Source organism: Diplotaxodon limnothrissa, linkage group LG12 (genome assembly GCF_057381915.1).
Source record: "Diplotaxodon limnothrissa isolate DT_005_m linkage group LG12, D_limnothrissa_male_GT1.1, whole genome shotgun sequence".
Lineage (NCBI taxonomy): Eukaryota > Metazoa > Chordata > Actinopteri > Cichliformes > Cichlidae > Diplotaxodon > Diplotaxodon limnothrissa.
Genome location: NC_140607.1, coordinates 18,214,923 through 18,228,731, shown reverse-complemented (window position 1 = coordinate 18,228,731; position 13,809 = coordinate 18,214,923). Strand labels below are relative to the sequence as shown.

Sequence of the window (13,809 nt, the reverse complement as noted above, 5' to 3'; positions counted from 1 at the left end):
CTGACATTAAAAACAACTGATTAAATGAAACTTTCCTAAACTGTGAATTTAGGTTGAATATTGGTTCTTCATCTAGCTACACCCCCCGGCCAGTAAGATTTCTCCTAAAACTTTGTTAGTCATCTTCGCTATTGCTCTACATTAATAAGTCTCGTTGCTCATGTGGAGTTACTCATGCATGCAGTGCTGCCTTTCAAATTAAGAGGCCTCTGCCTGAAAGACAGCCCATGTCATGGATCAGCACATCTGCAGAAAGACGATCCGGCAAAGCCTCACAATTCCTGGGGGAGAATAGCAAAGTCACGGAGATCCAGGTGCCGCGCACCGAGCCACACCAGCAGCCTGGCGTGCGTAATGAACAGCAATTAAAAGTGAGTGCATCCCTTTGGCAATAAACCACCCTGCGTGCACAGGACTTGCAAATACATAGCAGGCTGTGAGCTATCTCTGTGTTGGCCACCTCCATATCCGTCACTGGATTAGCTTAAATCTGCCCTCTTCTTACGCAAGAGGCTGTTTTCCATCTTACGCGCATGGAAAACAAGATGGAGAGCATGAAAGTTTGACTAAAGTTGCGAACTTTACTTGAATTTCTGACCGCGTTATAAAAAATATAAACGCTAACAGAACAACAAAGTCGGAGCTCGGTCTGCTCTTATGAAAAAGGATAAACTCAGGTGTGGCTGGCAGATGCAGATTTGTGTAAAAGCAATATGTGTTACCAGCTCGTGGAAGAACGGGGGTTGAGGATGTCCTCTTTGGCCGTGAACAGCGACAGGCTGTAGGTATCAAGGTTGACCGTTCGCTTGCTCATTGTGGCAAAAGTTTCCAGACCACTCCCGCAGCTTCTCTGTTCACGGGTCCCGATGCGTCTCGGGGTGGGGATTAGAGTATTTTCTGGAGAACAGTCGCAGCAGAAAACTGGGGTTCGGCCGAGACAAAACTGCAGCAAATGTGTCCACGTTCATTCAATGTGGCCCTTTTAGGTCCAAAAGGAGCGATCCGTGCAGCCGCTGCGCACTCACAGCGCGGAGGAGACTGGGACTGCACACGGTCTTTGTGCAGCTGGTTAAGAATACGTTTTTATGGGGAGCGCCCCACCTCCTGTTAAGAGAGTGGAAAGCCTAATGACTTCACTAGCTGGTCACTTGGAAGAAAAAGTGTGCAGCAGAGGAACACGGCCACTGAGCTGCACTGTTCGCGAAACAAAGAGACGTTTTCATTTCCCAAGTTAATAACTGGGCAACTTGACGAAATTTATTACTTAACTGATGGACCACAACTTGAGGCAATTCAATAAATATAATTATTTTGTTCTAATTGTCTTTTCTCCCTCACTATAATGTTTTTGATAGCAAAAATGGGAACAAAAACGAAACACAATGGGAATTTCTGATGTTTAGAGGGGCTATGGGAGAGTGCAGCAGCCTTGGATCTGTCACTTTCTCTTTGTCTCTGATTCTTGTGAATCGGACACCTCTGGTCCTTGGCAAACTCCGCAGAAGCATTTTACAGTGAAGGCAATCTCTCAATAAGCCAAAGAAGGAACAATTTCATGGGAGCCAAGTGTGAAGCAGGCTGTGGATTACACACACACAAAAAAGCAGAGGAGACTGTTTAAGTATTTAGCTGCTGGGGGCCTGTTCAGCTGCAGCTCAAGCAGGGACGCACACACTCACATACGCACATAAACTGTCCACGAGCTCGTAAATACACACACTGCCATGCATTCATGCACAGGCTCCCACATGCACACTTACACAAGCTGTGAACTCTAAGGCACTCCCTCTTAACATGCAAACACACAAATGGATGTGCACGCACACACATTCACACAGTGGTATTTGCCTTTGGGTCAGTGGCACAGGAGTTTAAGATCTTGGATTATGGGAATGTTCCTGAGCTCTTTAATTTACTTAGCAGTCATTCTTAAGTAATCCAGGACAGATGCAGAGGATAAAAGTCACAGGTTTTTATGTTCTGATGTGTCAGGCTCAGGTTAGGTATGACCACATAAATTTCAACTTTGTGTCATGTTTCCCCCCCTAACATTTAATATGCTTTGCAGTGTTATTCACTGCTAAGGTTAGACCTGGAATGGCTGAGTAATCCTTTTGAGAATACTGACACAGTCACTGCTATCACTGATGAAAAAACTTCCCTGTAAGGCAAAATGTTTCCAGTTTCATCTCTTGGGGTATAAACTTTGCTTTACAGTCAGAGAAGCAGTTAATAGGTCTATAACATTAAGCATATAGATGAGAGACAACTGCACACGTGTTTGATAGAGAATAGCTTTGTGATGTTGCCATCATTTGAATAAATGCTGAAGTACTGATACACAATAGATATGATACTTTTTAACTGTGAAATGTCACTCTGTCACTTTTTTTGAAATGATCTCCCTACAAACCCTGCGTCTGGTAAGCCCACAGCAAGCAGCACACTCAAACTCAGCTTTTTTGGCGAGAATTTGCATGACACAAGGACAGGGGCCGTGACATCGCTATACCACTATTATTGTTACAACTTCCTGCTATTAGAGGCTCTCCTGCCCGTCCAGCCTTTCAACTCTTCAGTGTGGATGTGAACTGCAATGCTGTTATGCTCCAGTTCAGAAAACCTTGGCATTTCCTCTGCTTGGGTGCGGAGGCAGCTGTTGTTGGAGATGATTCTATGTCCAGTGGGGATTTGCATGTGTGTGTGTGTGTGTGTGTGTGTGTGTGTGTGTGTGTGTGTGTGTGTGTGTGTGTGTGTGTGTGTGTGTAACAGCTAATGGGGATTTTCTCTTCTTTTACTGAAACTTCTTATCCAGTTGTGACAGACCTTTTGTTCAGTTTCCTGCTTTCCTGACAAAGTTTAAACCCACTGGTTTCCTTAAACTAATAGTTTAAGTGTGAGTGACAAAGTGCTGAGTGGCCCAGTCAGAAAAACATCCTCTATGAGTTTCTTACATTAGTCTTTAATTCAGAATCCACTCATAGATGTGTCTCTTTCTTTTGTGAAATCAGTGATTCTTCCACTAGCTTATAATTGCATAACACAGAAAGCAAAACTAATTTCTGCCACGAAAAAGCAGAGTTTATTACACGTAGTCATGGATAGCTTCAAATCTCTCCTGGAGTGCATCAATGCTTGCGTGGCAGGTTTATGCGTCCTTCGACCCGATGGACGGTGTGAAAAGGTCAGAGATGCATTTAGAGTTAAGGGGTCACAGCTTGAGCTTTTTTCCACCCGTTTTTTTCTACACTTCAGGAGTAACATGTTTCGCATTAGTGGTGACGGAAGACTTTTAGAGGTAAGGACCTGCATGCCCACTCATGTGCGATAGCGTGCTGCCAGATTATTAGTGTCTGTACACTTGCAATGATTTTAAATCGTCTGTTCATGTCATAAATACAGCCTTGTGTTGTAAATTTACTTTTATACAATAAGAGCTGCAGGCATGTCTCCAACCTTTTAACTTCCCTATTGCACTATATTTCATACAAGTCAGACCTTGCTGAATATGATCCTATTTTCTATGCAAATCATTAAGTGTATTAAGCTTGTCCATGCAAAGTTGTTTAAGAAGTTCGTCTTCTTCTCTGACAAATGCTTCACATCTTCAAAGGATGTCTGATAAGTGTTCATCAGGTACTCGAATGTGCTTGAATTACTGCATTAATAGGTTATCATGTATTCTTATGCTTATTCCAATTCTACTTATTATTTTATTATTACAGCGGATCCACGACAATTTAGAATCTCTGTCTCACCTCTTCTTGCAATAGCAATGATCATTTCAGTATTTCGTTTCAGTTTTGCTCATTTTTGATACTGAGGTGAACATAGGTGAGGCTCACGAATTGCAGTGATGAGTGGAACTGAGTAAAAGTTACACAGGTCATACTAAGTGATATGTCAGTGAGGCACATGCATATATCTAAAAGCTGAACTCCAACATGGTGTAACATGAAAAGATAAGTGAGGTTGATTCAGGTTCCTGGCGAGTTTTACGAGCTAAGTAAATGACTGAGCCAGGTAGAAGTTGGAAACAAAAGAAAAGATGGAGTGTTTTCAGCAAATGCACTTGTTGTTTGTCTGAGAAGAAGCGAGAATAGTAGAGCCAGAGCTCGGCACGTGTTCTGTGAATCTGGATGTCTTCTCTTTGGGCTTCAAGCTGAGGTCACTACTCAACTATGCGCCTTCACAACAACCTTGAGATATCTTTCCCCTGGGCTTCAGTGTGAACACAAATGTGTGCATGAATCTAAATGTCCATGCACGTGTTTTGTTCAGTTCTAAATCACATTGTCACTTTTGCAAAGGCTTAAAACAAGTGATTTTCCATATTGACCTGCTATTTTCTCTTTACTTTGTCTCATTAGGAATAAGAGTCAGACTTCTTCGTCGGTTCAACATTACCTTACCTAACTGAAATACAGCACTGTGCAAAAATCATGTACCACAGCTTATTTCTTTTAATTTTGCAATGCAGCAATTTAATAAAACGTGTCTATGCATACATAAAAATATGGTATATATGAAGAAAAACAGAACTGATACAATTCTAACAAACTTGAAAGTCAATGTTTGATATGACCACTTTTATTTTTCACTTGAACTCTGAGCTCTCGTGTAGTTTCTTTGAGACGTGTTTGGGAATAGTTCTCCAGGCTGATGTTAATGAAGAATGGCTTCCTCAAAAATCCCCAAGAATGGCTTCTTGACACACGTCCTTCCAGCGAGACCATTTCACTGACCATACTTCAGTGAACAGCAGATGATTGAACTGAAGGGTTAGATGCAACTGTCTACTGCGGAAACTGTTCATCTGCTGTACATATATATATTTATTAGGGCTGCTACTTCTTCTGTTGTCCTCATTTACCAAGATAGCCCAAATTTCTGGATAATAGGTCTTTGTGAATCACCCTGTTAGTGCAAAAATGCGATTTTATTTCTCTGAAGCTGAGGTGTCTTTGTGTCAAGTTGCTACAAACAAAATGCCCAAAGATACAATTTCACAGTGGTTGTTTGCTAAGTTGTCTGCTATCCGTGGACACAGAACTGGTTCATCCCTTGAGTCAGGTGTCTTTTCTCACTTTGGATGAATCATAGATCATCAAAACAAACATTTTGGGACCAAAATCTAAAGAATCAACAGTGGCTTATGACTTTTGGACAGTACTGTATGTCAAGCCTAAACAAATGACAGGGCTTTGCAGGACTATATAGAGAACATACATTTGTGTTTAAAATTGATTTCCATGACTGCTTGCCGAAATAAAATAGCTCTTAAGTTCGTCGACAGTGTGAGAATGATATAGGTTTCATGAAATTTGCTTTGAGAGGCCCTGATTTGAAGATGTGTTTAGGAATTTGGGAGGGGGTGGGAGTTTTGTCTGAGAAGCAGACCTTGGGGAGAACTAGACAAACATCATATAAATGAAACATACTCTGAGGAGGGCAAAATAAGGAATGTGCCATCACTCAATCATTGTAAGTAAATTAAGTACATTTGGTAGTAAAGGTTTTCTGCATTAAAAAAAATAAAATCGTAATATAATGTAAGTGAGATAATAATGTAAGTGTGTCATTGAATATTTAAAAGCTTAAAAGCCCCAACACCCACATTTGATTCACAATAGAACATAAAAACATATCAAATGTTTCCACTGATGCATTTGACTTTTTCGTGAACCATATTAGCAGCAACATGTCTCAAAGAAGTTGACAAGGGGTCAACAAAAGACTGAAAAAGTGAAGTAACTTGTCTGCAAACTTTAGACACAGTTTGCATATGCATATGATCAGTTTATAAAAGTGGGTTTTAACCTTTGGTCCACTAGCAGTTGAGGTGAAGACCCAAGTCAATCAGTTTGTGCTCTTCTCCGCTGAACAACAAGGCATTGTGCTTTAAATACATCTCATCTTATCTGCTGCAAGAGAAGCCAAGGAAATGAGAGCCAGATGTGGTGATGTCAGCACACGTCTGTGACTCTAAAGTAGTGCTCGGTGATGCTGTGGTGCAAAAGCAGGGGCAAAGTTTGTGGGAAATATGAACACAGCCCACAACTGACACGGCATTAAAGGTCTGTAATCAGCGTTCAGATTGATGCTGGTGACCGTGGAGGTTGAGGTTGCTGCTACAAAAAGCTCATAAGTTCCTTCGTTTTATAAGAAGATGAAAGGAGAACTGATACACGTCATTGGCTGTTAAAATTTGTTGGTAGACAGCTTGACTGGTGAGTTTTAAAAGGCTGTGATTGTGACTTGCACGCACTCACGCAGGCACAGATCAGGAGTGCAAATGGATGTGGAAATTTCGCTCCCTGCAATCACCGCGTCGTCTTGTCACGAAAGTTAAAGATCATCAGCCAAATCGCTAAACGCGTTTCTGTGGCAGCCTCGAGTTTCTGTGGCTTACTGTGATCCCTAACCAGACGTTATTAAAAACCTCAGCTCGCATCATCTTGATCTTGATGATGCTTGTTCAGGGGTTCGCTTAATGACAACTGCTGATTCAGTCTTTCTTTCATAGAACACTTTAAAGACACAAAAAGACTTAAGATAATGATTGGATGTTGGACAGAATTTCAGGTATTTATTGGACTAAATTTAGCCGTGACATCATGAAGGTCTTGCTTCAGAAAGAGCTGGGATCAGCCGACACATGGAAGATTGTGCCAGAAACTCCAGACAGCAGCCACATCTTTTTTTCTTGATTATAAAGTTTACGGCTCATTCGAGACACAAAACTATTTTATTGCTTTTCGGTTGACTTCTTTTTAACACATACCTATTTCTTTTCGAGGTATTGTGTCTTCTTCTAATAAACCTGTGCATTTATTTCTTTCCACTAGGTGGCACATGTGCACCAAACTGACGTTCAAACAAAGCCAAAGATAATATAGAAAAGGTGAGAGAACGGCTTAAGGTTTGTTTTGTTTTGCTTTTTCAAATTTAATAATGCAAAATTCCTAGAATTTACTCTAGTGGTCATTTATCTATATCATAGCGCATTGGTTTTAAAATACAGGCAGGAAAGGTCTGAACACTTGGAAACAGAATACTGGAACTCTGCTTCCTCAAAATAAAGCTTTACAGTGGGAACATCACATCACAGAAAAGCGGAAAACCGTGTTACTCCAGCCCCAGCACTATTTATGTATTTAATAATACACTGGGCATCAGATTAGTTAATACTATGAGCACTATGACGTATTCCTCCTTGAAACAGATGATTGTAAAAATTTAAAAGAAATGGCCATCAGCTTGTTTTCAAATGATGTTTTTTTTATCACTCATTCTCATTTGAGGACAACTCTCACTGTTTAAATAAAGGCTTCAGTTATAGTGGTACCAGCCAGTTTATTTTTACTTTGTTGGTTCGGAGCTGAACCTCCATTTGCGGCATAGATTCAAAAAGTGTTGGAAACACGCAAACGGTTTGTGTGCAGCTTGTCGCGCTGTGTGTCTGCTAGCTGAAGGTCCAGCTGCTGTCCTGAATGTCATAGCAGAAACTGAAACTCACACCAGGCAACATTTTTATAAACTGCTATGAGCAGGTGCAAACTGTGGCAGCTCTTAGCTGAAAGGATTGACACTGGGTGTGGGCTTCTGCTGCCATAGCCCATCATATGTTTTGTGTTCAGAGATGCTCTCCTGTGTAACTTGGTTATAATTAGTGGTAATTTCAAAAATTACACTTTCCTTCCTATCAGTTCAAAGCAGCCTGTCCATTGTCCTCTGACTTCTGACATAAAGAGTTATGGGTGACAAATTAGTTTTTACCTAGAGAACTGCCACTGACTGGATATTTTCTCTTTCCGGGACAATTCTCTGAAGATATGGTTTTTGGGAAAATCCCAATACACTATCTTTCTGTCAGTCTTGTTATTACAGACTCTTAATAGAAAAGAAATCCTCTTTATGTTGGAAATCCACTGAGGAGCTTTATCATGAGAACAAACAAACTAAAAAAAGAAAGACCCACAATGACGTCCATTCCAGGAAACAGCAAAAGATTAATAGTTTTAATAAAATTCATGTCAAACATTAAAATACTGAAATGGCAAAAAAGAAAAAAAAAACCTTTTCTCTACATTTCTTTTTGAATTTATTTTTTATACAAATCACAGTGGTTCAAAAATATTACAAAATTTTCATTTCAAAACATTTTTTGCAAAAGCAGCAAAACATTCTGATTGTTGTAAAAAAAATTTGAAAGCCCTTAATAGTTTGTGAGTGTGGTGTGCTCTTTCTTTTGCCTTTTATTGTAATAAACACAATAACGTACGCAGTACATGTTATTAAGTCGTTTGAGTCGATGGAAACAAAAGTGCATAACAATACTATACAGTATATATGATCCACAAGTTACAGTATAGACCAGGGGGTTAATTCACACCATGTCTCTCTATATGAACACCTCTCTTTTCTTATACATGAATCTAATGAAGAGATACAGTGTGATGAGTAGTTAGAAGATGACAGGTTATGTCCAGCTGGGACGTGTATTAAATTTACAACACTTTATTGTACTTTGGAGAGTACCTACCTTCATTAAAGCATAATGCAGAATAATACAGATGTCACAGCTAACATCTGCCTTCAATCCAAGCAATCATTCACAGATGCAGTTCCCCAAATAAAAGGATACTGAAATAGTGGAAGCAATAGAGTGCACTACAGAATTTGTCTTAAAGACAAAGATTAAGTAGAGAAATGGAAAATTAAATGATATTTTGATTTGGATCAATAAAAACTGGTGTGTATATATATATGGACAGCATACTCATCAGACACATAATAGTCGGCTACATAATAAAATGTGCAGGCACCTGAAAAGGAAACGTTACTCTAAATTGCTGGTTTGCTGGGTTTCTTGGTTTATTTATGTCATCCGCTGTGTAGCTTTTGATGACGTCACTTAGAGAACTTGAAAAGCTCTGTATGTAATCACTGGAAGAATTGACTCCAATAGACTGTAACTACTTTTTGCCTGAATAATAACGTTAAAGAAACATAGGTCACTCCACATAAGCTCTAAGATGCTGCATATCAACCTACATTTATTTCTGCGTTCACATGTGTGTTACTTCTTGGCTTAACTGACTTTACTTTGTGCCCGGGAGGCTGTAAGTGCTGTGCCGTCAGCCTGAACAGAGCTAAAAGAGTGAAAATTCACTAAAGGCACAGGAGGAGAGAGACACCAGACACCAAAAACAACAACAACAACAACAACAACAACAACAAAACCCCAATCCCCCCCAAAAAGTGTTCTCTCCATCACCAGGTGTTACAATAAAATAGGGAGCTCAGGTCTCCAAGGAGGGAAGAACTGCTCCATCTCAAATAGCAGAGGAAAATGTGACAGTAAATACACTGTGATCAAGATAGATAGAGAGATCACGACAATACAAAGGAACTCTACCGCCAGTGTGACAACACATAACTTTTGCCTGTAGGAGTCAGTGTTGGGCAAATGTTGAGCTAAATAAAATGAACAAAGCTTACAGTTTTGGCTCTCCATCACTCCCTCTGGCCTGATGCTCCCTTTCTCGATGCCCTGTCACCCCAAATTAGCTTTCAAATATAATTACTGTTATCAATATTAGTGTTTTTTATGATTTCTATTTTATACATTTCCCACAACCCTGTCAACCTTCAGCGTTGTGATCCCCAAACAGAGTGACAACAACAAAAATTAAGAAACTGCTGTATATGTAACATATATCTAACTGCTGAAACATGCATCATGCCTTATACAATTCCTCTGTCATTACATGCAAACTAAATCCAAACATTACTCTTGGCTTTCAGCCGTTTAGCATCATATTCTTACACTGGATTATAAATCCTTGATTTCAACTGCTCTCTTTCTTTTTTTCAAGATTAAAGAAAAAAAAATGACAGAAACAAGCTTCATTAAGTTTAGTAACTACAGTAACAGCACACATGGAGAGCTGTAACACTGCACCACAGGAACAGATCCTCTGCATTATTTTATCACACTAACCTGTGTAGTGTATCATTTAGAGCTGGATGCTACCTTCAGCTGTGCAGAGCTAATTTAGCCAAAAGGGCATGTGCATAAAGCCACATAGCGAGGAAAAGAGCTACTGTGGAGTTCAATGCGTACAAGACCTTAAAGAAGCTGAAGAAGTTGTGTCGTCCATCTCGTCACTGAGATGTGGAGGATTTGAAAGACTTGAGTGGAAAAGTCATGCTACAATCTTCAGGTTTACAAACAATCTTACACAAGGATCAATCCATGCTAAGTGCAGAAAAAAAGAGGTATAGTATAGACACACGAAAAAGTGCATTCCAACTCAAATGTCATTGTAATGACAAGGGTAGGCCAGAAATTAACTTCACTCCAAAAGTGGTTGCACCCTCCCAGCGCACAGGCCAGCCAGCGCTAATTAATAAAAAGCTTTGCTTTCTCAAAAACAGTGGTTTGGAAGTTATAATGCAATTGGTGTTGTTGCTACCACTCAGTCATCTGGTCAGTGGAAAAAAACGTAACCATGACGTGAGTCCCGATTCAGAGAAAACACCTTACTCTAAGGCCAGCATATTCTACTATACTAAAAAAACGTTTAAAAGGCCATTTGTCTGCATGAAGTAAACAGAAGGCCAAAGGATTTTGCACAGGCAATCGTCTTAAAAATCCTTCAATAAGAATAATAGCTGAAGATGCATGAAGGATCACCACAGAAAATTTTACAGTTATGATCATGGCCATTGTCTACAGTGTCCTTCATGTCGCTGACTGCAGAACCAGTCTGCAGCTTTAAACTAAGAAGCTGCTAAAATCCCACTTTAGTTTCCAGTTTTGTCCATCTATAAGGCACCTGGACCAAGATAGGCTTAATGGGGACATACTAACCATTAACACCATTAAGACAAAAAGATTCTATGAGAAACTTAAAAGTAAGTTAATCAAAAACAGTCTTTCCTCTTCTTCAGGTCTCTTTTCTAAGTTCTCAAAGCCATGCATTGGGATATTTTTAACTATCTATGCATTTATTCAGGATATGTGTAATCCTGACTGAAATATGCTCACTTTCACTCTTTCTGGAGATGAAACAGCTCAGTTTGCACTTGAGTCTCATGAGGTCCTACTCAACTTCTACTTCAGGAGCTGACAATGACTTTGCACGGTAGAACAGACCAGATGTCTCACACAATCTATCTATCTAGTGCCTGGGTAAAGCTGAGGGGCGCAAACCCACAAATAGAACAACGTGCTAATAGAAATTCATCAACACATCTTTTTTCTTTTTTTCCCTCCACAATCAGTACGAAAGCCTGACAAAATTAGCACCCTCAACAGGAAAATCAGATTTGCTCTCATACGCAGCAATATACTGACAAGTTTCTTGAAACAACGATCACGCCTCCGAATTCAATCTTGATTAACGAAGCAACGTAGATCACGTTGTTTTTGAATCAGAAAGCAGCAAAAAAAAAGGTTTGTAACTGCTGTGGGTTAAATCAGACAAACCACACAATCTAAATATCAATGACCTATTATGACCTCTTACAGACTGTTAGTAAAGGAAGAAGAAACAATAAGGGTTAAAATGCTCCTATGTCAAAATTTAAAACCCCTCCTTAAATTTCTCCATTCTCTTTGCAGGTAAACACAAAAAAAATACACAGGTTCTTGAGTGTGTTCTTCCGAACACCGTCTTACTGTGTCTTCAGCACCATTTTCAAATTGAGCAACAGAAACGAAGGCAATGTTCAGAAGTGACGGTTTTTCTCCTGACACCACAGATTAGAAACACCACCCATCCAAAGGATTCAAATATTTTTCTGCCTTCTTCTTCTCCTACAATCACTTTCACTTCTCTCTTACATCCCTTCTTCCTGAAAAATAAAAATAAAAAAGAAAGAAAGGCAGGAAGGAGGCAGAAATAAATAGAAGAAGAAGAATCACAGCTTTGGTATTAATAAATCTGGTGATATATAGTTGTTGTTTTGTTATAAATGCACTAATAACACTGCAGGTGCTGAAGTTTTGTTTTTTTTAACACTGCAAGGATTGAAGTTATACTGGCAATCTCATCAAATGAAAGTATAGTGCAGAAGACACAGGCCTAAAATCCATTAGTGTGAAAGATAGTGTCAGGGCCCTGAGCAGTGCTGCCCCTAGTGGTGTAGGGGTATAAAGGCAGGCTGGCTGAGGTGCTTCAGTGTAACATAGTGGTCGTGGACGTTACAAGCGCAGTTGTTTAATACTGAATCCATCATTCCTCCATGGCGGAGGTATCAAGTAAGGCTGGCCCTCTTTGCCCCCTATTGCTGTGGTCATTCGAGGGTTTCGAGCTTTTTGTTTAGTTTTTGTTGTTTTTTTGTGGCTTGGTGTGCGCAGCAAAGGATTGGGAAGTGCACGGGTGGGTGATAAACACCAAGAACCACCACTTCGGGATCACCGAAGGCTATGATCAATCCTCTTGACAGGAGCATTTTAACGTACTAATTGTTTTAGAGTTCCCCCTTGCCAGCAAACCTCGGCTCTAGATTTACAATCACATCTCGTGTGGTTGTGACGGCAATCATCAGCTTCCTGGAAGTAGTATGCGCCATTTCACCTGATAAAAGTTTCCTAGAAGGCGCCAAACATAAAAAAAAAAAAACAACAAAAAAAACAATGTTGGAATAATAATTACATTGTCAGTGTCAATTCCTGGGAATACAGTGCTGGTTTTTTTAAGGGGGTGGAAAATGGGCATAGGTCTGTGTGTGCATGCTAACAGTCTGTATAGAAGTGAAGGCAGAGGTAAGCTCCCCCAAGAGAAGCCGCAGTGGTCAATGTGTAATAGTCATTAAGGTCAATGTGAAGGATGGAGACTGAGAGAAATAGAGAGCCCTTGCTCCCAGTCCAATCACTCACGCGGCTTAGACACTGTGAGTGCTGGTGGAGGGACCGAGCTCTTCTGGAGGGACAAAAGGGGCTGCACTGCAACCTCAGGCCATTATCAAACAGGGCGTTTGGGAAGCACTCAACTTGGAAGCATCACTCGATCACAATATACCGCACACATACAATCACACCTCCATGCACATACCCATGAGTTGAATCCACACGTGTCACACAGGATAGCAAAATGCATTTGTGTGGTCACCCACACTTATAAAGAGGCACATACATTCCCCCAAACATGCTGACATCCAGGCATATTAGCTCTGAGGGTCATTTATCCACTAATAGAGGGGTTCGGGGTAATTCTCCTCTATATGTGTGGAGGTGGATGGGGAGGTGCAACTTTCCAGGTTGGGGCGCTTTAAGAGACATGTGGAGAGGAGGATGGATGCCTCCAGAAACACCAGCCCCTTTTGGTGTGTTGCTTGCGCAAGATCTCTTCTTCACGTTCACGTTCCTTCTGGGAGCGCAGGTAGCGATCCTCTTCCTTCAGGAACCACACGGGTGGCCAGCGCTGCTTCTCAAAGTGCCTCTGGTTTTCTGCAGAGAGCAGAGCAAAAAAAAAAAAGGCATGAAAAGAAAAAGTCACTGCAGAAAAAAAGCAACATGAAAACTCTCTGTGTCATTTCAAGATGTGCGCTGATGGAATTAAAGAGTGGTCGAGATCACCTTTTCTGAATAAATGGACATTGTTTCATTTAATTGGTTTCATTTATTCAGTACGGAAATAACACAAAACTTTGGTTTGGCATTCAAATCCTTTTAAAAAGAAATTATTTTAATTGTGAGATAACTGACTGAAAACGTTTTCTTCGTCAAAAAAAACAGTAGGTATGCAGCCTCAGTGCTTATCCAGACAAAAAAATATTTCAGCCCTCCCACTCCAA

General features: G+C 40.3%; 2 protein-coding genes across 10 annotated transcripts in view; both read right to left on the bottom strand.

The window, feature by feature from the left end:
• LOC146621128 (uncharacterized) overlaps positions 1-1,074 on the bottom strand; it is a 34,483-nt gene extending 33,409 nt beyond the window's left edge. The window contains exon 1 of the mRNA XM_085368149.1: positions 723-1,074. Coding sequence (XP_085224275.1) covers positions 723-814 — 92 coding nt within the window. The 5' untranslated portion in view covers positions 815-1,074. The remainder of the gene's footprint in view (positions 1-722) is intronic.
• Positions 1,075-8,193: 7,119 nt separating this feature from the next.
• Positions 8,194-13,809, bottom strand: part of rhobtb4 (Rho related BTB domain containing 4) — a 39,047-nt gene continuing 33,431 nt past the window's right edge. For all 9 annotated transcript variants that reach the window (XM_085367236.1, XM_085367235.1, XM_085367237.1 and 6 more), the window contains one exon: positions 8,194-13,462. In XM_085367236.1, the coding sequence (XP_085223362.1) occupies positions 13,284-13,462 (179 nt within the window). In that variant the 3' untranslated portion in view covers positions 8,194-13,283. The remainder of the gene's footprint in view (positions 13,463-13,809) is intronic.